Here is a 24,492-nt window from a genome sequence, read left to right on the forward strand (position 1 = left end):
GGGGACAGTTTGGCATCGTGCTGGGCAGAGGTTGCAAGGAGACGCCAGGCCCACTTAAGCCTTGGGGTGGGGGCATAGAAAAGACAGTTTTTCTGCTATCAAAAGTAGCCACTGACTACAAAATATCATGTGACAATAGTTCGGGGCTTACTTAGCCATCAGGGTGAGACATACAGTAAGATGAGAATTTTTATGGTCGTGCGCTTCCTGGGATGTTACAGTGGACTCAAACATGCGTATAGGTGGGTGGTTAGGTTTGCTTATGCCAGTTAAGCGCAGATTCTGAGGGTCATTGCATAAAATCCGAAGGCCTAGCAACAGAAGGGTAAATGACAATTCAATTCCTCATGTAATTTTAACCTCATTTGGGGGTGTACTGCAGTGAAGAAATGGAATGATCCAGCAAGATCCATGTGGTTTTGCTGGATCGCACAAAAATAGACACTCTCTCTACTCTGCACAGAGATATAGAAAGACACCAGTTCCAGCTTGGGTTCGAAGTCGGACTTTTCCTAACTGGGAAGAGGCCTCGATTACCCATGAAAAGCGTGTTTCCTGGACTGACCATTTAATGCATTGCCATGGGGCTTGTCTTCTCGCCCTGCATTTCATTAACAAATGCTGTGGGCCTGAGACTCGCTGAGAAGGACAGGATGCAAGATGCGTTCTTTTTTTCGAATTCTAAAAACGACAGGATGCAAGATGCATTCTTTTTTTTGGAGAGAAAAATTGAACAAATGAGTCACACTTGATTTCATTAAAGGTTTAGTGGAATAGTGTGATCACGATGACAAGGAAACGTGGCTTTTTGTAATGGAAAGTACCTTGAATTTCTGATAATCGTATTCTCTGCTTTATTTTTTAAAATTCTCATTTCTGCTCTCGTGCTTCCTTAGAGGCGCTGTCGTAGGTGGAAGCCTTCACAATTTATCCTTAGTCCTTCTGTTCTGCGTCCACTGGACACTCTGTATCATCTGAACACGTGAAGAACCCAAGCCTGGGGCTTTTCATGAATTGGAATGATTTTCTGGAATGGTTTCTTGCTGGGAACAAAGAAAGATTTTAGGGGATGCATACGTATAGGTTTATATCATGTTCGACTGATATTTTGTAAAACACAGCATTACAGATCATGCTGTTAAGATAGTGCCTCAGTGTGTTCGGGCTGCCATAACAAGCACCGCAGCTGGTATGTAAACTGCAGCCACGTGTCACTCACAGTTCTGGAGGCCGGAAGTCTGAGATCAGGGAGCCGGCGTGGTGGAGTGAGGGCTTGCTTCTGGGTCACAGAGGTCTTGCGGTGTCCTTGCAGGGCGGAAGGGGCGGGGAACACTCTGGGGTCTCCTTAAAAGGGCTCCGATCCACCACAGGGCTCCGCCCTCACCACCTGATCGCCTCCCAGCTGACATTTCCTTCGCGGTTAGGGTTTCAGCACGTGAACTTTGGAGAAACACAAATATCCGGTCCCTGGCAGGTATTATGGGTTGTGTTTTGATTGTTAGAATTTTCCTATCTAGACCGTGGACAGGGACAGCTACATGTCGTCCTCAAGGCCCGGCTCCTGGTTCGGCACTTGGAGATGTTTAGTTATTGGATGAATAAATGCATTTTGGGATGTGGACTTATCAGTTAATGTGACCAAAGAATCAGATGCCATCTTTTCTAAATGCTGAGGTTTGTGGCCTTGATATGTCTTGAGACGGAGCGTTATGTCTTTTGTTGTTTGCTCTGGGCTTGAAACCTGCGTTTGCCACAGAAATCCTTTCGCTTTGACGATGGATGCGTGATAACATCTGCGAGGTGAACGCTTTCATGGCGGGCAAAGAAAATGAGAAAACCCGGGGAGAATCTCAACAGAAAGGAGTCGTGACATTTGGGAAAATGTCAAGGGAAGTAAGGGAGCCGAGGGAGAGGGATGGAGGATTCTAACATTCTGGAGTCCAGGCTTGAATTCGTTGAGATTCTTGCGCTTCAGATAAGGTGCAGGCAATTCCAACAGAAGGAACTGCAGGCCGAGAGGCAGAGCCCACGGCTACCGTGGAGCACAGGTCGCCGTGTGGAAATGGAAAAGCAGTGCTGGCCCTTCGAGGGGGGTTGGAGGCATCGGAGCAGATGTTTGGTGAGCTGGCTCCTCGTGCCGAGCTGCGGCTCCGGCGTGCTGTCGACGGCAGACCCCACTGAGCCTCCAGAAAGCAAATGGCGTATTTCATTAGTATAATTAATAGTTAAAAATGAATCCTCGGCGTTAATGAAAACAAATAGTTTAATTACGGTTGCCTGTTTAAATATTTTAAATTCGTTTGTATTCGAAACGGGACTATATGAAAATTCATAACAGAAAAAGAGAGATCAATTTGCATTTGTTCGCCTGGGATGTCAGACTTCGAATTGCGTGTGCAGGCCCCTGTGTGGTCCGACAGGGCCTGTCTCCACTTGCCTGTTATTTCCAGGCATAAACTATTTACTATTCTTCTCCCAATCATCGGAATGAGGTGAGGTAGACATATGAATAGAGAGACATTTTTCATTCGATCTGGTACAGGTGCCTTTTGGGTATAGATAGGAGAAAGCGCTATAGATCACTGTTTTGTGTCACAAGCCAAGTGAGCCTGCCACACCTGTCAATGGCCCAAACCTTTAGATCCAGCGTTCATTTCTGGGCCACTCTGCATGAACGATTCAGCGTCGAGTTACACATTCCAGGCATCAATCTGCTCGAATATTGTTCGTGCCTCGCAAATAGCCCTAAATTTATGCTTCAGCATCTCACTGAATTACTTCTCATTCCATTTCTGAAAGGGAAACGCTTGGCCACATTTATAACACCGCCAGTGGAAAAATCAATCACCCACTAAGCGCCATTATTTTATTATTTTACTCTCAAAGTGCCACCTTATGAATAAAAAGGAAGACAAATTAGAATCATAATGCCGGAAGGTAATCACCCACCAATTGAAAACAGTCCTGCAGAACGTCTAAGGGGAAGGAAGCCGTAAAGTATGAACCGTTAGAACTATTCAAATGAGGCAATTTTCATATTGCAATGGAGCTAGAATGGAGAGCAGGACAGGTCGTTTCTCGAGAAGGTTTCTGCTCCCAGTGTGAAGACAGTCACGCACTTTGCCAAGACTGAAACATCTCGGGTCATCCACGTGTCAGTCTTTCAATCCAAGGTCTGGAATGTTAGTTTTAAAAATGACAATCTGAGAGATGTGTTTGTACCTGGGTTGGTTGGAGATTACGCTTTTCCTGGTATTATAATCCAAAGCTGTTATGGAGGGACATGATGGAAGAAATGGTCATCTGTCCCCTTAACACCACACCTGTGCCTTGGCCAAGCTTTTACGCAAGCGACTAGCTTTTTAAATTTTATACAACACCTGAAAAGAGGACCCTTTGACTGTCTTCATTATCATTTGTTTCAACCAAATGAGAGAGTAAAAAATGTAGCAAGAAAATATGTTCTCCCTTTTACCCCAAGATTTTCTTTTAGCCAGTACAGTTTTGTGGTGATCGTACGGCTACTTATTTAAAAACTAATGAAGAACTTACTCCTGTGTTAAAATTTCAGATACATATATAATTTCCATATTAAGTATTATTCACTGTTTCAGTAAGGGGTGTTGAAAAATATCACTTTTTTTTTCCCCTCAAGCCCAGCAAATAGATACCCAGGCTTTTCTTTTTCACATGTCCCCACACTTGTTTGATATGCAGAGAAGTCCCCAACCCCACGAATTGATCCGGTCGCAAGCCCGAGGGTACTCGTGTTGGAGCTTCTGGTCTGTACTGATCTCTTTTTCTCTGGGGGTGAGAAGTCATCAGTAGACCCCAGTGTTGACACAAACCTGCCCACGTCGGAGATGGGAGAGGATTTGAGCCCTCCTTTAAAAATCGTGCCTCTTCCTCCATTTCAAAGAATTGTAGATGCAGCTGGCAACACGCAAAACTTCATTATGCTGCAGGAACACCTGCTCCCCAGACAGTTCAAGGTGGTTTGACGTGAGTTCGTCCTCTGCCTCGCGAGGCCGTCACTACCCTGGCCCTTTCCTTCTCTTTTTCACAATTAGCTGTCACTGTTTTAAGAGCAGAGCCATCCACAAGTATTTAAAAACTGACATTCAAAACTTGTCAACTTTTGGGGCCTATCTCATCTGCCTTCCCTTAGATCGATGACAAAACAAGGGAACGCGGGGCTGTGGTCTGCAAAGTTTTCAGTAGTTCGCCCTGTTGGGAAAAAATTTTTGAGCATTTTGGCATCATACATTAAAAAATTGATTTAAAAATTACATATGAGTGTGCTGATATATTAAGTGTAGTTATAAAACACGCAAAAAGAAATATTAAAAAAGAGGATGATGAAATAAATGATAGTTTTAGATATCTCGCTGATTGAGATGGCTTTGTTAACCCTTGCCAAAGTTTCGAGGCACAGTATATACCTGTGAAAGTTAGTTGTTAATGGAAAAGCATGAAAATCTATAATTTAAATAGTCTTGGTAACTGCACCGTTTTTTGGAGCCTAATTTTATGACCGTGGTTTTTAATCTCCTGTCGGCACTGGAAGATAGTCTAATGGAAGGGTGAGTTAGCACTTCTACAGTTTCCTTGTTGCTTTTGCTGGCCATATTGTTTTCAATCTGGGAAAATTTTATGCAGGAATTTTTTTTATTGTGTTAAAAAACACATATAAATTTTACCATCTTACCCGTTTTTAAGTATAAAATTCAGCAGCATCAAGTTTATTTACAGTATCATGAAACAGATCTCCAGAATGTTTTCATCTCGTAAAACTGAAACTCCGTACCCATTGAACAACAGCTCCCCTTCCTTCTCACCCGCTCTCCCCTGGTGACCACCATTCTGCTTTGTATTTTTATGAATAGTACTATAGTTACCCCGTTAAGTGAAATCATACAGCATTTGTGTTCTCGTGACCGGCTTATTTTACTTAGCATAATGTCCTCAAGGTCCATCCATGTTGTAGCATGTGACTACGCAAGAATTTTTTAAAGCCACTTACCTGCTGAGGGGAGATTAATTTAGCTAAAGGTAGACTGTATAATCCGTAAATCCTCTTACGGGAGCACAAGGAACTGCAATGTGGCTCTTGGCAATATTCTGAGAGCAAGTCAAAAGTGAGTGTGTCCTGGGTTATCCTCAGTCGTGGGACTCCCACCTTCCCCAATTCTCCAAGTGATGATGTCAGTATCAATCCAATTAGCTGCTGATAAAACCTAATTTCTTTCTTATTGATCTCAGATTCTAAAAAAGATATAAATAGAAATTTTTAAGTTCTCTTCACCATGCATGGTTGTGAGAATTAAGCATCATAGAACCCCAGAGGTGCTATTCACACTGCCGTCTGGGTCAGTGGTACCCTGGGGTTGTGCTGTGCGCAACATGTGCATTCGAATATGGTGGCCCTGCCCCTCCCTGGGGTGCAGTCGGCCTGCTCAAAGACCATTGACCTAGAGCAAGACTGTCATTTCTGTGGTTCTACTCAGAATTCAAAGACTTAAAGGAGGCCACAGTTGTCATTTCATTCAAAGTAGTCACTTTAAAATAGGGAACAGAGTGCCCAAAGGCTAAACTTGTTCAAAACCACAGAGCCTCCTGAGAAAAAACCAGTCTAGGTTTCACTTACACATTTCCTATCCGATTAAATTTCTCATTTTCTGTCATATCCTATATATGACCCCATTATCTTCACTTGTCCTAATTCCATTTAAGACTTGGACTGAAATACATTAAAAATAATATCGTCCTGGATTTTTTTGATTAGTCTCCAGTAGAAAAAGAACCATGACAGAAATCTTGACAAAGTCATTCTTTCCTTCACCAGGTCTTCTACTTTATTTTTAGACATTTAAATTTCCACCCTGTCCCCCTCACCCTCCTTCCCCAATCATACATGGAGAAGATGCCAGTATTACAGCTCCTGTGAACTGTCTCAAAAGGTCTCTGTTGACAAAGTCCTCTTCTGCCTTGCCCGGCCGAGTTTTGAGTTTACACTGATCAGCTTCTTTCCTTGCCTTATGCGCCGTGGCTCTGTTTGAATAAGAAGGAGCATTCTGAATAAAACACCTAGAAAATGTTTGCTCAGGGAATGGTGGCCCTTTCTATGGTCAAAACCATCGCATGTATCACCGGTAATCACTTATCCTATCAGTCGTGTTTCTTTCTGCCTTCTAGATTAGGAAACTTTAAAAGACGGAGACTGAGTCTTCTGTAGCTTTTCATGTCCCAGCACATGTCATTTAACTTACATTGATGGAGAAACCATTGTGTGTTGGACATTGTCCTGGGTGAATGAATAAGACGTGGTCCTTACCCCTCAAAGACCGTATGGCATAGCGAGGGAGACAGAGCACATAAAATTAACTGGGTTGCAGGATCCATACAGAGGACAGATCTATTCAGCAGATAAACCGAGTGCCAGGGAAGCAAGGATTATTGCCATTGCATAGGCCTGGGAGGGGGAGAGGAAGTGTTCAGGAAAAACTTCCCAATGGTATCAGTGCTTACAAAATTAGGGGCTCAGGAATATTGATTGTAAAAGAACCACCATAACCAATGGTTGACCTCAAAAGTCATAGGTTTTAGAATCACATGAGAATTGAGCAATCTTCAAGTCCAATGATTGGATACATGTCTATTATGATGTTACTGACTCCTGCTTAGCGCTAGACATTGCTTTAAACATGTTGGACATTTTCCCATGTTTATTATTGAATATTTGGGTTCTATCGACTTATTCTATCTTTCTTTAAAAGTGATAAGGGAAAAAAATCTACTCAGTCTATCGGAAGCAGACGACACGAGGACAGTCAATAAGATTCTTGGAATTGTGTGTATTGTTTCGCCTTGAAAGTGCCATGTTCTGATGGCGAGAAACGCCTAAGCGCATTCAGATACACCTGCAGTCTACCTCCTGCGCGAGTGCCGTGTTCGTCCACGGCGAGCCATCCCTGCCCCTTTGGTATCTCAAGGTCCACGGTGGCTTCTCAGCCCTTATTCTTCTCTTTGCAACTTGTTCAAAGCACGGGCTCATCCTATATTTATAGTTCTTTCTCACATATGCACCAGTCCTGTCAAAATATCAAGATAATACGGCGCCACGTGGCAAACATTATTTCTAGCAATGTTCCATACCTCAGAAATGTGGGCTATTTTACCTCTTCTTGAAGATAACTTCTTAAAATAGATACAGCAATTTGTCAGGTGACTTCCACCAAAGACCGCCTGCGAGTTCATTGTTATGTTTTCATCTAGATTTCATCTTTCCCATCTTCAAAGCAGATTCATTTTTTGGTCACTCTTTTGTGAATTTCCATGTCATCATTTTTTTGCTGAGTTCTTACTGAGAGCCAGGTTTGGCTGAAATTCCGGTGAGAGCTCGCCCACAGTTGAATTTTTGATGAGGATTTTGAATTCACACATGACAAAAATATAGATGCAGTGTAATGTAACTTTAGAGCTACAAGCAGTGCCCTCAGGGGACCCTGTTCTCACTACTATGTCCCTTTAGTATTACGACAAGAAAGCGGGCCGTGCTCTGAGGAGTTGAGCACATCTCCTCAGAAATGAGGCAATTTAAAAACCAGCGACGATTCCGTCATCTGTTGCTCGTAATCTACCTCCGTGAGAAACCTCTTCTGAGGTGATGAGAGCTCCGATGGGGTTGGGAAGTCCGAGTGAGCTTGCGATTGGGTATTGGGGACAGGACCAGTGGCCATTTGTGGGGCACAGTAAAACACAGAAATGCTGGGCTCCATGTTAAACGTTGTTAAGAATTTCAAGACGGCGATGACACAGCCTTAAACCAAGCTCGGGGCCTTTCTAAGTCAGAGGCTCTGCATGACTGCCCAGGTCACATGGCCGTGAGGCTGGCTTTTCTCCTCCCATACACCTGGGTAAGGTCATGCCTGATTGCTTTGCAGTGGAAGAGGGCTAATGAAACATAATTCCACTATACCTTTGCAACGTCTGGAGCCTCGTATGTGTTTATTTTCCCTCCCCATGTGGAGGCTTTTGGAATGCCTCACACCCGACCATGGAGTGCTTTGAAGGTCTCTCCCACAGATCAGATGGAACCTTCTGGTTGGCTCTGAGGAAGGCCACCTAGCAGCGAGCTTGGATAAGAAGCCAGGCGATGCTGGCTGACCTTGCAGGGCCGCTGTGAGGAGGGAGTCATGCGGTTGATTCAAAAACACTTGGCAAGTCTACCTTTTTAAAAGACCATAGAAGTGCTCACTCTAATCCCCGTGTGAAAAATCCCTCCAATTCTGATCCCAAATGTCAAGAAAGTCTTCTGTCTTCGCCTTCTCTCCTTGATCGTGCCGTGTCAAGGGACACAGAGAGCATATGGATTAGGCGCGTTCCATTCAAGAAGCATTTTTGTGCTTGGGAAGCAAAGAGCTTTATTGTAGTAAGAGTCAGTATATGTAGCTATGAAGCACTTGGTGTGGGCTTCGGCCATTTGTCACAGCCCTGTCCCCGGAAGGTGACCTTTAAATTACGATAGTTTTTTTTTTTTTTTTTCCTGGCAAATAATGTCATTCTGGATTTTGGAGGGGTTTGAAAATAAAATATGGAGCAAACATCCATCAGGAAGGAGGCACAGCTGTGAGACCGAGTTGGTGGGCGGTGCTGCTGGTGTGGGTGGGCGGCGTGCGTTTTGTTTCAATGGGGAGGTTGCTAGAATTTTCACCTCCCCAGGGAACAGCAGATCAAATGGTCTATATAGCTTTTATCTCCTCTTATAATCTGTGTCTCAATTTGCTTCTTGAGCTGTGACAGCTGATTTAGGACAAGACATTCTCTTTCCTTCCAAAAGTACACAACCTCAGACTTCTCCTGTGTCCCGAAGCTATTTTTGTTTTAGTCGAGTGGAGAAAAAAACCTGGCTGCTTCTTTATTACCAAAAAAGAAAGTCTCTAGCTTCCGAAGCCTCGAAACATCCCCTCCTGGAGAAGCACACGGGGAAGCACACAGTGCCAAGTGCACGTCTGCGTGTCATCACAAGAAGTCATTGCACAGGGACCGAGCTTCGGTTTTCCTAGGAAGACTGTATAGACAAGAGTCCCCAAAGCCAGTTAAAAAATAAGTCATGGCAACGGGGCAGAGCTGTCCGCACGGTCTCGGAGGCCTGTCTTCACAGGTGCAGGAAATGCAGCTGCAGATTTGAAGTCAGAGTGGGCGCTGAACACTGCATGGCTCAGGACCAGGGTCCCGACGGAAGTGTGTTCACCCATCGTTTTTCCGAAATGGTCTATACATTTTCACAGACAGAATTTTGTGTGATGTCATGTTTTTCTGCACCGAGGAGGGTCAGAAAGTATGTGTCCCACGCTGCCACCAGATGGACTGAGGCGTAACTCGTCTGCACCATTGGTGGCATGTGGGGTTGTCTTGCATTTTCTGAGCCAGTGTTTTTCCGTCCAGACAGGTAAGATGAAGTGACAAGTGTACAGACTCTGCCCAGGTTCAAATTCCACTCCCTCCGCTGGGCTCCGTGTTACTGAACCTCTCTGTGTCTCAGGTTTGGTATCTGTCAAATTATGCACGTCATGTGGTTGTTGCTATGGAAGTATTATGCTCTTGCTCCTGAGAACACATGGCTGTTTGCATTCACAGAGAGACAGAGCCTGGTGCCCTGGTGCAAAGACAGGAAAACACGCCTTTGCCAAACCTGGAAGCATCCTCGTTCGCTCAGCAGTGAATGTGGACGTCCCTTGGTTCACAGTGGATTTCGTTGTGTCCTTTCCTCTTCTGTGCCCCATTTCGAGCTTCTTATCCAAGCTCGCTGCTAGGTGGTCAGGAAGCTGAGTGCACTTGATCTTGATTGGCTCAACCACAGTCGAGCCACGTGGCCTTGGTGAGTGACCATTCCGTGCCCAGGACAAATGGCCGCGTAGAGGCTGGCAGGGCAAGGGTCTCCCAGCCATGGGGACGTTTTCCCTTGGTTGTCATTGGCCACCATTGGCTTTTGTTAGATTACACCCAGCACCGCATCCTACCAGCTGTATCGGGGAAGGGATGGAGGCGTGGAATGCTGTTCCTGTGGAAAGCAAAGCAAAGAGGTGTCTTTCTCTGTGGCCAGTTTCTATAATCTGGGGAAACCATATGTGGGCTTTTTGGACTCACGTTAGCTTCTCTGGCCTTTGAAATAGAAGAGTTCCCCCGAAATCACATGATTCTAGAGGGGACAGGAAGGCTTGGTATTTTCACAAGGATACAGTATAGGTTTCATTTTGTTCTAGAAAACTGGCCATGCCTGTTGATTTTTCCCCTCACCATTTGTATAAGGTAGATTTGCCCTTAAATGAATTAGTTTATTGGCACGTCTCGGTTTCCGCCTTCGCATTTATCTTTTATTGAAAGTTTCCCATCTCCTTTTTTCTTTTTCTCCCTTGGCATTTGGCTGGTCAGCCATAAATTCTAGGGATGGAGAGAAAAAGCTCATTTCTTTTGTCCTTTTCTGCCTTGTTTGAATATGGTACCTCTGTGTACACAGCGAGAAATAATAAAAGATGGATATCTGTGGCTTTGTCTGTGAGCCTGTTGTCTTTCCTTCAATTACAGCAGCTGTTCTAGAAAGCATCTGGCCTTTCTACCCACCACCTTTATTCTGAGGATAATCTAAGGAACCGACACAAATTTGGGGGGGATAAAACAAAAAGTAGGGTAAATGAAGAAGCATTTCTTTTTTTCTTTTTTTTAAGTGAGGCAGCCCTTGGTTGACCTCACAGATTATGAGGACCTTGTCAGCTTACAATCCCTTATTTATTTTTTACGCCTACAGCACCTGGTCTTCCTAGGTGGTCTCCCATTCAAGTACTAACCAGGCCCGGCCCTGCTTAGCTTCCAAGATCGGACAGCATCGGGCACGTTCAGGGTGGCATGGCTGTAGATGAGAAGGATTTCTCTGGGTGCAGTTCAGATGTGAAAAGTGCATGATGACATCCGCATTCAGGATCATTCTAGCACCTTACAAATCTCGGGGGCTTCCAAAGATTACCGAAGGCAGGTTAAGTCACCCGTCATGGGGATAAATGGAGGTGGCTGTATTTGACTCATGCGTCCTTTTTTGCAACGTGAGACTTGGGGAGAGTCTGCAGATTGGGCCGGATGCACCCACATTGTCCTGGGGCCACATTGTCCCGGGGCCACTAAGTGTCCCCAGCTTCTGCACACTTGTCCTTCAGTCTTCACTCTATCTTCCTCCAGCATCTTCTCTTTCTAGAAAAAAATGCAAGCAGTGATTTGCACCAAACATACAAAATATATCCACCCCAGGATCAGAGGCCCAAGAAACTTGGCCCGATATTAATAACTTAACAACTAACAGGTAGAGGCTGTTTACTTTATGGAAGAAATGATCGCAAATACTACTAATTCTCTCTTTGGATTCTTATAATGGCCATGGGAGATGTATGTTTACTTTTTAAACTAATAATGTAATCTTTCATGAAGAAGAAACCGAGCAGATGAAGAAGCCATGACATGAGGCGTGAAGTCACTTGTAGCGAGTCCCTGGCCACATGGGAGAGCCAGGCTTCTCCAGGTCCCCAAGCCGCCGAGCCCGCTGTGCCTCGTTGCTTCACCTACTGCAAGGTGAATGCAATGGAGGAGGAGGAGGCAGACCTCTTCTTCAAGCCTCTTTCCCATACTTCGCAGCCAGATTCCTTTTAGGGAGCAGATCCGGGCAATGTGACCGTTTTTATCTCATTTAGTTATCACAGCTGGATGAAGGAGGTGTATTGTGATCCCCGTTTTACGGAAGCAGACACCGAGGCTCAGAGAAGTGAGGTGACCTGCCCAGGGTCACACAGCTGCTAAGTGACAGGGCTGGGAGAGCCGGACAGTTTGATTCCAGGTCACTCTTTTCTGTTTTGGGTCAGGTTTATTAAGGCGTAATTTATATATAACAAAAGTTACCTTTTTTAGTTGGGTAGTCGATTTGCCGTCTTAAAATTGAGATATAGACTCTTCTCTTGCCCCTAAAAGCTTTTCTGTGTCTCTTTAGAGTCACTCCCCCGCAACCACAACCCCAGAACCTACATACTTCGTCATCACACCCTAAATACAAATAAACCCGATCCACGATGCAAGGTATTTACACTGTCCTGAGGAAAGCTTGACCACATAGGCTCGAAAATAAATTAAATCACACGTTGCAAAAATTTCCAAACCATTTAATAGCTGAAGTTTTAGAAATGTAAGAAAATAACCAAGGAATGGTGGCAGCTCAAATCCTTGGTCCTCGTGAGTCACCCCAAAGTCTCAAACAGCAGAGATGTTTAAAGAGCAGGGAAGCATTAGCATCTGCAAAGCAGCTCCAGTGCCTGTCTTTAAATGGATTTCTGTCCTTTTCCTTAAACTGACACTCGACGTCACCACCAGCTCACCCATGTGGGGGTGGGGAGAAGGCTGTGGCGAGGCTCTGGTGGCCACAGAGCGACCAGGAACAAGCCCCGGAGCCGGCAAGGGTCCTTCCGGCCATCGCTTTGCCCTGCACCGTGGGGACTGGTAACAAGCTCGAGCTGACTAGTTGGATTATATGTAGGTTTTTTTTTTGCTTTCCTCCTTGCGCATTTATTTTCCAAACATGTCATAATGACCACATCCTCCTTTTAGAAATAGAAGACAATGTTATTTTTAAAAAAAATTGGCACTCAGAATTTTCAGGGTAGAAAATATTAATTCAAAAAATATGGCTGCAGGATAAAGCATAAGTTGAATTTCAAGGAGAAGAAACACGAATCCCTAAACATGAGGATCCTTTCATAAACAGTCTCCCGAAACTAACTACAGCGATGTTAATTATTGCTATTATCACCAAGGTCAGGATGAAAATGCTAGCGGCAGAATATAGTATTTGAGGCAGAATCTCAGCCTTTGGGTCCTGCAGAGGTGAGAGGCAGCACGGAGGAAGAATTAGAAAGGAGTATAAACGTTAATGCATTTGTCCTTGAAAATCTCATCATTTTTTAAACCAACTTTTTTTAAAAAAAAGAAAATCCAGCTGCAGGTCTCTTTTGACATGAATTTCTATACCTTTAGGGATTAAATTAGTGGAGTTTTGAATGCTCAGTTTTTAAAATGTTACTGGGAGAATTATAGACGGTTTAAAAATATCAGAGGCAAGAAATTAAATCAATTCTGTCCTTATCACAAAATGTTGGCATAAAAGTCTCTGCTGCTCCTCAGAACAGTTCAGGGACTCTGACTTGGTGGCCATCTTTAATAATGTGCCTTTGACGCTCGGAGAAGCCACGCGTTTAATGACTGCAGTGGCCCCGAGCCATCATCGACGACCCGCTGGCGGACCCATTGCTTATTCCGTTTCTCTATGCGGTCACTGTGGTTTTACTCCTCTGTTCATTTAGAGTCTGATATTTCATCTTAGAGACTCGTGATCCTTCGTCAATAACACATTAAATATAAAACCATGGAAACCCACCGTCCTGGGTCTTTACAAACACGGCCATCGAAAGGAAGCACAGGAAAAAAAAAGCTCAGAGGGATGAACCGAGATCTTTGGGGACAGGTCTTCATCTCGACATCTCTCTCATGCAGGATATTAATTTTTCAAAGAATTCGCCATTTCCGAACCGCTCTACGCCAAAGACATGCAGCTTTGTGTTTTTCCTCTTGTTTATGAGCCATCGGAGGAACTGCTTGTCGCGACGCTGCCATTAGAAATGTGACTATTAGGATGCAGCAGCACGAAAGGGAGACAGCGCCACGGAGGAAAATGGCTTAAGAAAAGATGCGTCACCAAGGAATAGGTGGCATTAAGCAGCGCTCGCTAGCAAGAGCTGCTCAGCCACCATGGGGATGGGATGGATTTTTCTTTCCTGTTTGCCAAACCTCTGCAACTGCTTGGTAGACAGAGCCCAACAGAAGCCAGAGGCTGGCAACTGAGATAAAATGCTAAAAAGAACCTTGAAACAGGTACTCCCCCTTCTCTTGATATAGAGATGCCGACCACCTGGTGCCCCCGAGGCACGCCTCTCCTGGAGAATGCTGCTGTGATGGACGGCAGGGAGAGCACGCCTACTGGGTGCCCGGGCCCTACATGTGGCCGGTAGGAGCCAGAGGTCATGATCTGTCCTTCTCGGTGGAGGGAACGGAGACTCTGCCGATAGAGATTTCCCCAGGGGTCACAGCGGGTGGGGGCGATGCCACTCACACTCCTTTCTCAAGATGGGGAAACACCCCTTGACGCCACCCACACCAGTGTGAGTTGGGGACCCCACGCTCCTGCTTCTGGTTTTAGCCGTCTTGGGTCACGCTCTTACCCCAGTACCGAGATGGTTGATTTAGTCTCTGTCCGTCCCCCAGGGGGCGAGCCGTCGGTCAGAGTGTGCCTTTCTCCTGGGGACTCCTGGGGCCCAGCGGAGTGCCTGGCTCCGGGATGGAGAAGTAAACAGTCCAGCAGTGAGTCACCCGCCCCTCACCCTGGATTGCGTCTGGGCCTCTGACACTGGATCTGCGACCTTCGCTGCCCATGGTTTTGCGCATCAGTGAATGGGCCTAATTTTGACAACCTGCGTTTGAAAAGAATTTTTCTTTCTTAGCCCGGGACAGACCAAAGCCTTCTGATGGGAGGGTTTCCTCGTGCTGCAGCAGCGGGCGGCTGAGCCCGGGACGGCGAGCGGCCCGGTCCGCTTCCTCCCCTGATGGCTTGACGATGGGCTGAAAGAAAAGCCTCTGCAAGCCAGAGGCTTCTGTGGGGTCCCCTTGTCCTTTGTCCCCTGTGAGCTTCGGCCCATGGGGGTTGTCATCTTTTTTCCAGTATTGTCGGTGCATAGAGCTCTTCCCCACATTTGGTGGCAAAATGGGTGAGCACTTTGGGGAGATGAGGCAAGAAAGGGAAATCGTGAGGTCCCCGGGAATGACCTGGACCCTTACTGCTTCAAGAGGCTCTTTGTTCTCCAGCCCTAAGGTGGTGACTTTTCAAAGTGGTGACTTTCTAGTCAAGTCGTATCTCACCGAATTAAACATCAAGCTAAGTTTTTGGTGCGAATATAGATTTATCCACTGAAACGCTATAGGTGTAGATTCAGAAAATATTCCCCAAATATTATTTGTTCCCCAGATTTAACCAGCTGGAATTCATTTCATGTTCCATTCTCTTCAAACCTCCGAAATGAAAAATAAAGGCGTTTTAATGGGAACATGCGTTTCGTCATCAAGATGAACTAATGCATACTGGCTGTCTTCCAAGTAGACATAATCTGTCTGATGCTCTGCATTTGCATTAACGAGGAAGCAGGTTTTGGTAATTCAGCTGCATGGATGACATACGACTGGCATGTCCTATTCTGTGGGTGTCAGTGGCAGAGTCTGAAAGACGGGACCCTTTCCTGCGGTTTTCTAGAAAACACGTAGTAAATCAGCTCAGAATGACAGCATCAACTCAGAGCCTATGGAGATGGCCCACGACAAAGCTGCCAACGAAAAGTCTCAAAGACGCTATTAGATTAATTTTCTAAAGCCTTAAAATCGCTCAGCGTCTCCAACTTTTATTTCCTTTACGTGGTTCTTTTTCGTACACGTGACCAGGGCCTGGTGGACCGCACAGGAGCCTGAGCCAAAAGGGAATGAATATCACTGTGCCACGAACACTGGCGGACCCCACCTTTACGTCAAATGTCGATGTCTGCCGATCACGACTTATTGCGGTACTTTTTCTTTTGTAAAATATTACCTTTTTTTCAGCCTTATTGAGGTGTAATTGACAAGTGAAATTGGAAAGTGCACAACGTGTGCACTGTGGAAGATCCCCACCGTCGAGTCCGAGTCAATCACCACGTCCATCCCCTCGTGTATTTACTATTTTTTTTTTTTTGGTGAGAACACTTAAATTTCACTCTTAGCAAATTTCAGCGACGCAGCCCATGTTATCTACTATCATCATCGTGTCGCACATTAGATCCTCAGACCTTATGCATCTTACGACTGAAGGTCGGTGCCCCTTTCTGTCCTCTCCCTTGTCCCCCAGGCCCCAGGTCCTGACAGCCACCATCTACTCTGCTGTTTGCAGATGCCACAGTGATCCCGTGCGGTATTTGTCCTGACGAATGAGTTTCTTGGCGCCTCCTTGTAGTCTGTGCCTGAGATAAATGCCTCCCTCCCCTTACCTAATGGAGACTGGTCCAAGAACACTAAGATTTTGTAATAGATTTCACGAGGAAGAATAGTGGGCTGAGAAATAACTGAGACAGTCCTTTGCAAAGGAAACTGGGGCTTCGTGACAAACACGCAGTCAGGCTCTTTTTGAGCCTGCTGCTGATGGTCCAAGTGACAGCATGCTTTCCAGTCAAGCTGACATCGTTGGGACACAGGTATCACTGATGCGTGTACAGGCCCTGGATGTGGCATGCAAGTGGCCAGTCATGCCTGAATAGCCACTCTCAGCTCAACGTACAGGGAGAAGTGGATCCAAAGCCGGTTATTCACTGGACGTGGCCTGTTCCGTTAGTGGGATATCTTATAGAAAAGGCTTGTCCATGATTTTGCAACTTGGTTGAAGAGAGTCGGCCGGCTACATTTATGTGCCGAGTCAGACACCTCTCACGTGTCACTCCAGACCTATCGGTGAGGTCCCTTGTGGGCAGCCAGCTCGGCATGGGCTCCCCAGACTTGAGACAGGTGTAAAGTGACAGGATGTCACCTCCTGCCCACACCGCATGTCTCCACCTCCCCACCTCCCGTCCTGGCACTGCTTCCTTGTCCCTGGGCACATGCCAGGTGCCAGACATGCCCAGTCTCGAAGCAGCGGGAACGAACTCTCTGTGGCGCATGTCGTGGGCCAGTGAGCGGCAGGAGCTGGTGGGTAATCGTTCGCCTTCTCCCGCTGGGGTCTGTCCTCAGGCGCAGCCTCATCTGGACGCACCTGCATCACCGGCTGGATGACGAATCCTCGCATCGGCTCTCTCTCCTCCCTCCTTCCGCCCTTCCTCCCTCCTTCCCGCACCCTGCCTCTCATTTGCAGTACAAACGGCATTTGTCTCAGCTTCTGCTTTATAGGAAACCAAACTAAGACATATTCTGTGTTTTTTTGCCGGTAGCCCTTGCTGCATCGGGACTGTCAGGAAAAACTCCTTCAGAAATTATACCTTTTAATACCACTTCTGCCTTTTTATAGATACTTGGCATGCACTAGATTATCAGAAGGAACTATCGTATACTCACTCTTTATTTAGGCTTCTTTTAATTAGGGGTTTATTAAATTCTGAAATGCTATCTTGTTATTAGTTAATGTCACCGAGGAAGGACGTGCGATGTGAGCTGCTTCGCGAGTGTCTAAGGGTTGAGAACCCACAGAAGTCCCTTGCTGGCAGTGGTTCTGCCTCATTCCCTCAGATTTCGTCATTGCCACTCGACACATCCCACGGCACACGTGCAGGCCCCCAGCCTGTGCTGGAAACGAAGGTTATTTTAATGCTGTAATTTTAACTTCTTGCATTGTGTCCTCAGACGAGGATTTAGCATGTCCTCATGGTAAAGTGGGGACACCAGAAAGAGGTGGTTTTGAAGAAAATGAGCTGAGGAGTCTTCTTATTTGTGATTATAAAGGTAAATCGAATGGAAAATCTCCCTCACACAGGACCCTCTGTCCCTTAAAGAGGTCCTGGGGATGACGACAAAGACGCTGTCTTTTCCCAATTAGTGTTGACATGCAATATTACTTTATATTAGTTTCAGGTGTGCAGCATAGTAGTTAGATATTTACATAATTTACAAAGGGATCCCCTGATTAGTCTGGCACCCACCTGGCACCACACGTAGTTATCATGATATTATCGACTATATTCCCTGCGCTATACTTCACCTTCCTGTGACTGTTTTGTAACTACCAATCTGGACATCTTAATCCCTTCACCTTTCTCACCCAGCCCCCCAAATCCCCTCCCGTCTGGCAACCGTCCGTTTGCTCTTGTATCTGTGCGTCTGTTTTCATTTTGTTTGTTTATGTTTTCTTTAGATTCTACAAATAAGTGAGATCACATGGTATTTGTCTTCCTTTGTCCGACTTATTTCACTTAGCATGATACCGTCTAGGTCCATCTGTGTTGTTGCAAATGGTAAGATTTCATTTTTTATGGTCGAGTAATATTCCATTGTATATATGAACCACGACTTCTTTATCCGGTTGTCTCCTGATGGGCGCTTAGGTTGCTTTCAAGTCTCGGCTATTGTAAATAGCGCTACGGTGAACATAGGGATGCATAGAGCTCTTTTCGAATTAGTGGGGACAGGGTCGTTGTCTTGATGTGTTTGAAGACGGAATGCCAGTGTGCCCGAGGGGAATGTGCACAGAGCCGGTTTGAGCCGCGGGGACTCTGATTTCAGACAGCCAAAGAATGAGAGGATGGTTAGTCTTCTAGACGTGTAAGAGAATATGGGAGAAGATGCTGGGTCTGTGGTGAGCAGGTGTGGCCGAGGGTCCCAGACAGGAGTGTTTTCTGAACATGAAGTCATTAGGGTGGGGGTGGGGCTGGAGTTGACCAGGAGAGGACCTGAATGAGAACATCTGTGCCAAGTGCCATGACAAAGAAACACGACGAGATTTTCCTGGAAACAGAATTATGAGGCGAGCTCCTGGTTCTGGTTTTCTTGGTGTTGAAATAGATGCTGACTTTTTCTTTCTTTCTCTCATTCTCTCTTTTTCTCTCTCTTTTCTTTTCTTTCTTTCTTTCTTTCTTTCTTTCTTTCTTTCTTTTTCTTTTCTTTTTTTTTCTTTTTTTTTCTTCTTCCTTCCTTCCTTCCTTCCTTTTCCTTCCTTCCTTCCTTCCTTCCTTCCTTCCTTCCTCCCTCCTTCCCCCTCCTCCCTCTCCTCCCTCCCTCCCTTCCCTTCTACTTGTTTCCCAACCAAAGAAAAAGTAAGCAAAAGCCATGTATATGAACCATTGCTACTGCGAGTAGCCATGACAATTGACTCTCTAGACCAGTCTGAAAACAGTGAAGCAAATTTCTGCTGATAAGAAGGTATCGAATGCCACATGCAGAATGCTCCCAGTACAGTTCATGTTTGGTTTTCTACATAAATTGGACAATATTGGACAGTTCTGCACATCTGCTTTAACCTGGTAATTGTTACTGTGCATATTTGGTCAGAGAGAATGCTTCCTGCCTTCTGCATGCCCTGATCGGTTAAGTTGGATTGATATGTAAATAGAATGATGCAGCGTTGGTAGTCATAATATCAATGAATCATTTCTCAAGCTTCCAGCAAAGAACGCCAACATCCAGCACCTCATGTCAGGGTTTCCCCTCAAGACAGTTCATCACGCTCTCTTCCTGTAATGCTTCATCTTATTTACTGGTCTACTTAGTATAGATGATGCTCTTAGTATAGATGTGGCTACTTCTGTTCAGCAGACAACACAGGTTCTCGGGATGTTGAGCTCATGCAGGGCACTAATGGATGGAGGAGGCTGGGTCTTCTTGGGGATGAGAGTGGGCAGGGAGAAAAGGCTGCCTCCTCCTTCAAGATGCTAACTTTTATCACCTCATGGAGAAGTGGTGAGGAGGGTAACATATTTTCCTACTAGACTTTGGAGAATGACATCCATCCATCCACCCAGCCATCCATTTTAGCATAGCCTAGCGATGAGTTCTTGTGTTACTTAAACTTTAAAAAAGACTTCATAGCATTTCTACAATTGATCTGTGGACTGTTGGTTTGACTCTGCTTTTTTCTGTAAGTCAGGTGTTCTCATGACTCTCAGCCTGTGGATGCTAATGAAGTCACACTGAACTTCGCATGGGAATCCCCCTGCCTCATTACTGCCCACCTGCCGAGGAGGCCCTCAGGGGGATGCTGGGAGATGCTCAGGCTCAGTAGTTCAAAGGGGGGACTTGGGAGCCTGTGTTTCTGGGTTAGGGTTGTGTCTCTGCCACTTTCCAGCTACACGACTTTGATCAAGTTCCTCTCTGTGCCTTAGGGTACAATCTGTAAAGTGAGGCTGATGAGCATAATGATGGCATCTAGCTCAGCATCAGAATTCTATGAGCACTTGCGTCATATCTGGCCTCGGCATGTGTGAGCTGTGATCACCCCTGAAACCAGCCTGACTTAGACCCTCTTCATTGACTAATTCAGGGAAATTTCAAACACCTTGCCTGGTGATAAAACAACCATATGTGTTGACCACTGTAGACCCGAGAACAGGAAAGCTCTTGGATAATTCCCCCACTGCCCTCAGCCTTGCCTTAAAGAGGTCATGACGTCTCAAAGTATTCTGGAAGGAGATGCTTTCAGTGACTAGTTCTTTTGTTGCCAGGATCATTTTCTGATCCGAGACACCATCCCTTTATGACATCTATCAGCTCCATTTTGTCTCCATCAAATGAGACCTAACACAAAAACCCTGTCTTAGAAATCCTGAAAAAATGACTCCTTTTTCTCCCCTATGCACATTTCATTTTATTTCTTTTCCCTCAGGTTTCTAAAACGTGATCTTTTATGAACTGAAGTATTCACGACATTGAAAGGTGTCAATGTTTGAGGTATTTCAAGCCAGCGGACTTGAGCGTGCACCTGTTTTGCACTTGTATTCCATTTAATTAGACGTTATTCAACTCTAGAACACTATCCTTTTATTTCATGGATTTTTTTTTTTAAGATAAGCCGTCTGCACATTCTGCAGGGGAGGGTGAGGGTTTAAACCCCAGAGCATTTCAGCTGCTAAATGTGCCACTAGCTTGATTGTCCATAGTGGTGATCTGAGCTCCACCCAGTGCAGCAGACATACCAGCTTCGTGTTTGAAAAGAGACATCAGAATAAGCACAGGCAAGAGCAAGAAGCGTTTTTACTTGTGAATCTATTATCTTTAGAAAATGTGTAATTTGGTTTAAATCGAGGCAGTGTATATTAGAGTTTAAGCGCTTTGGGTAATGATGCCATACGATGAGGATCTAAATGGAGTTGGGTGAAGATCAACTGATGTTTGGCTAAGACTTGCCACCTTCTCCCTCCATGGGAACATAGGGAAGATCTAGTGTTCTGAAAATTAAGATGTTACAAGTTAAATATGAAGAAGGGACCCATATTTATGTAAACTTTCCAATTTATCATCTTTCTTTCCACTTCCTGCCAGAGAGAGGTGGGTTTTCTCTCTCAGAATGGGACAGAGCAACTGCTCCCAACCCTCCACCTGAGTGGGCATTGGCACTTCACATTGATTGGGATTCGGTGTGTGTACATGCGTGTGTGTGGGTTGATTGATAACAAACGGGAGACTTGACTTCGCCTCTCTCAGGTTAATGTCTGTACAAGGCAATGAGCATACACATGGGTGGTTACCATTGTCAGCAGAAGTCTTTATTATTCACCTTATTTGTTTACACTAATCAGAACTCAAAAGCAAGATCTTCCCAGTCAAGGGTTGACCAAGGACCTGGGAATTTCTTATAATGACATTGAATGCTAATGGGAACTGGTTATTGTTTTTTTGATATTGTTTTTAGATTGGAAGTCCTGGACCCAAATTAAAATTTAAGGGTAGCTTTGGCCCTTAGTGGAAGTCACCTAGAGTGGCGTGCTCCTCATTCAGTGTTCCACCTTTCTTTCCAGGGTCCCATTCTGATAGTTAGGGAAGAATGACAATTTCTGCAAGACACTAACCTTTGGGCAAGAAGCCAGGTCTCCAGTCTTGTGCCACCAATTAGCTACGTGACTTTGAGTGAATCAGTCCTGGCTTCATTTTCTTCATCTGAAAGTTAGAGACTTTGTAGTCATTTTAATCCTTTTCAACTTAAAGCACATTTTCTGATAATTACCAGACAACTGAATTGACAAAGTACTTCTCTCCACTGGCTAGAACAATTCTGAACATCATGTCATTTAAAGGCAGTAGCTGGACTGGCTTTGAGGAAACAAGTTAATCTTTACACATGTAACGCATTTCACATAGCTCCCCAGACCTCACACACAAGAAATCTCACTTAAAGATTCAAATCTAACCGTAAGATATTCATACTTCTGGTCAACCCGGTAAAATGAAAATGTGCATGATAAGCATAAGCGATGACAGGAAAAACAAACAAACAAACAAAACAACAAACTCAACAATAAGAGAAATCCTGAATATCAACATAGAATTTTCTTAGTTGATTAAAAATTATTTAAAAATAAGACATTGGACTTTATGGTTGGGATGAGAACGTAGCAGTGTTTGGCTTCCGTTGCTAGTTCTGATCTTCTCACGTTCGGCCCAAACCCTTTGCTGTTGTATCATATTTTTGACAAGGTTATGCTTCATCACAAATGGCATCCCATCTGGTCGCCCTTGATGTGGACAAGGGTGGCAGTCTTGCAACTTCAGTAGATCTTTTCTTGGGTTGGTCTTTTCCTGGTCTCATGAGCCCCTCGTTTTAACCATCTGAGTTAAAGTAACATAGAACTTGATATGATGCAAGAGATATTTGAAACAATAAAAGAGAAGAAAATCATTCTGAATATATCTGATACCAATTTCTCTCTCTCTTTTTTTTTTATGCCTTTAGCGACAAGGTGCTGGGGCCACCAATGGGAAAGACAAGACATCCGGCGAAAATGGTAAGATGAAATGAATAGTCCAACTATTTGCTTTTTTCCCACCTGCAGCCTTGGGCACGTGGCAGGTGTGGATCATGAAATCGCCTTACTATATATGTCTGCGCTTCGGTTTAGAGTGGATTTTGGCAATTGTCAGTGAGCCCCGCGGTCTGGTTTTATAAAGAAAACCGAGCTAGCTAAGTGTAGTGATAAGAACAGCTTCCTCCCCAAAGGAGGACTCCCATTTTGGGCAACATGATAATTACAATGCAAATATAGTTCTCTGCTTTCTTCATTAGGGTTGGTGAGAATCAGCCGAGTTGTTGTGAGGATAAAAATAAGATCAAATGAGATAAGTGCTTTGAAAACTGTGAAGCACTCAACTCCTTGAAGGAGGTTTTAAAATCTGCTTCAGCCCTCCCTGTGCATGGAGCACAGCGCTGGTCCCAGGGGAGGTGCAGGACCATGAGTGTCCCTGCTGTCATTCACCAGCAAGTAAAAATATATAGCAGAGACCAGAGAAGTTGCCACCCGCGACTCCAGTCTCCACGTTGGCCTTAAATTGTAGGAATGATCATATTTTCTGGATGAGGAAACTGAGCTTGGAGCGGAGGAGCTAGGACCTGAGCACGGATAGGAAGAAGATGGACTTGAAGGAGACAGAGCGGGGTGTGAGCCCAGCTCCCCAGTTTTAGGGGTCGTGATAGGGGATGGTTTGCAACAGTGAAAAATCCCGGGTAAGCACCGAGGACTGTAGACGCGGTGCTGGTGAGGTTAGATTCTGGGTGCTCTTACTTTTTATTAATTATAAAAACTCACCTTTTGTGGAAAACTGGTCCCATTTCCAACCGCGTGGGATTTCTGTGGGAGCGCACTCATCTAGTTGTGGGTGATGCCAATCTCACACACCAGCCGTAATAACTCCTACGGAGTCTCAAGGCTCCGTCCACTTTGGATGGTCTGTCCTGAGTCTGAGCCAGGACCTGAGCAAGACTCGAGTACTAGAATGTTCCTTTGTACAGCACTCATCTGCGCCCTGCTGACTCACCCATCTGTTTTGGGCCTTCCTATTAGATAGGGTCAGTATGGTGACCTCTGGGGTGAAAGGTCATTACATTGGCTTTGGTGCCCAAGAATGTTCTGATCAGCGGTGGCGGGGAGGGCAGAGAGGGAAATGAGTTCTTGGCGAGCCCTTCACGATGCCCGGGGTTCTCCCCGTCTCCTCCGTGTGAGCTGGGGAAGGAGGAACTGCCCTACAGATGTGTCCTGATGGCCCTGGTTCTTAGATTCACATCCATCTCTCCAACGGTGTGCGCTTCACTGAACTTCATGACCTCAGAACCGTGGGGTCTTGTGGAGTCTTGTGGGGTCTTGTGGGGTCTTATAGCCAGAAGACTCCCCAGAGACGCTGTCCTGTAGCACGTCTACAAGCTTTTTCCTTCACCACTTCTTTCCATTCCTAAAAGTTCGTGACATTTCCCAGAAACTTTTGTTTATGTCGGTTGTATCTATCGATGGTTCCCATATTAGAAATTAAAAGAGACATTCGTGAAAGCTTTTCTTATGCACTCATTCGAAATAAGTTCATCACCCTATGACATGTTAAAATAAATAACATTTAAACATGAAAAGCAATTACATTTTCCAAAACAGGAGAAAAAAAACATTTAGTGAAAAAGTAGCAATGTTTGACATTTTTGCCAATCTCTTTCATTTCTGGAGCAATAGAAGACAACCGCCTCCGCTTTTAGTCTTCTATAATGTCACGGGTCGTGTGGCCTCTGGAAAATTCCACTGTGAACTAGTGAGAGAATGAGATTTAAAAAAAAAGCAAACAAACAAACAAAAGTCTTAGTCCTCTGAAAATTAATTTTGATTGTGGGTTCCTCGCCCACACTTTGAGAATGCTGCTCTAGCGTAAGTAACTCCCGCG

General features: G+C 45.1%; 1 protein-coding gene and 1 pseudogene across 1 annotated transcript in view; one reads left to right on the plus strand and one right to left on the minus strand.

The window, feature by feature from the left end:
- PCP4 (Purkinje cell protein 4) overlaps positions 1-24,492 on the plus strand; it is a 53,016-nt gene that overhangs the window by 3,544 nt on the left and 24,980 nt on the right. The window contains exon 2 of the mRNA XM_039857693.1: positions 22,529-22,580. Within this exon, the coding sequence (XP_039713627.1) occupies positions 22,529-22,580 (52 nt within the window). The remainder of the gene's footprint in view (positions 1-22,528; positions 22,581-24,492) is intronic.
- Positions 10,799-10,917, minus strand: LOC120598979 (uncharacterized; annotated as a pseudogene).

Source organism: Pteropus medius, unplaced genomic scaffold, assembly GCF_902729225.1.
Source record: "Pteropus medius unplaced genomic scaffold, Ma_sr-lr_union100, whole genome shotgun sequence".
Classification (NCBI taxonomy): Eukaryota; Metazoa; Chordata; class Mammalia; order Chiroptera; family Pteropodidae; genus Pteropus; species Pteropus medius.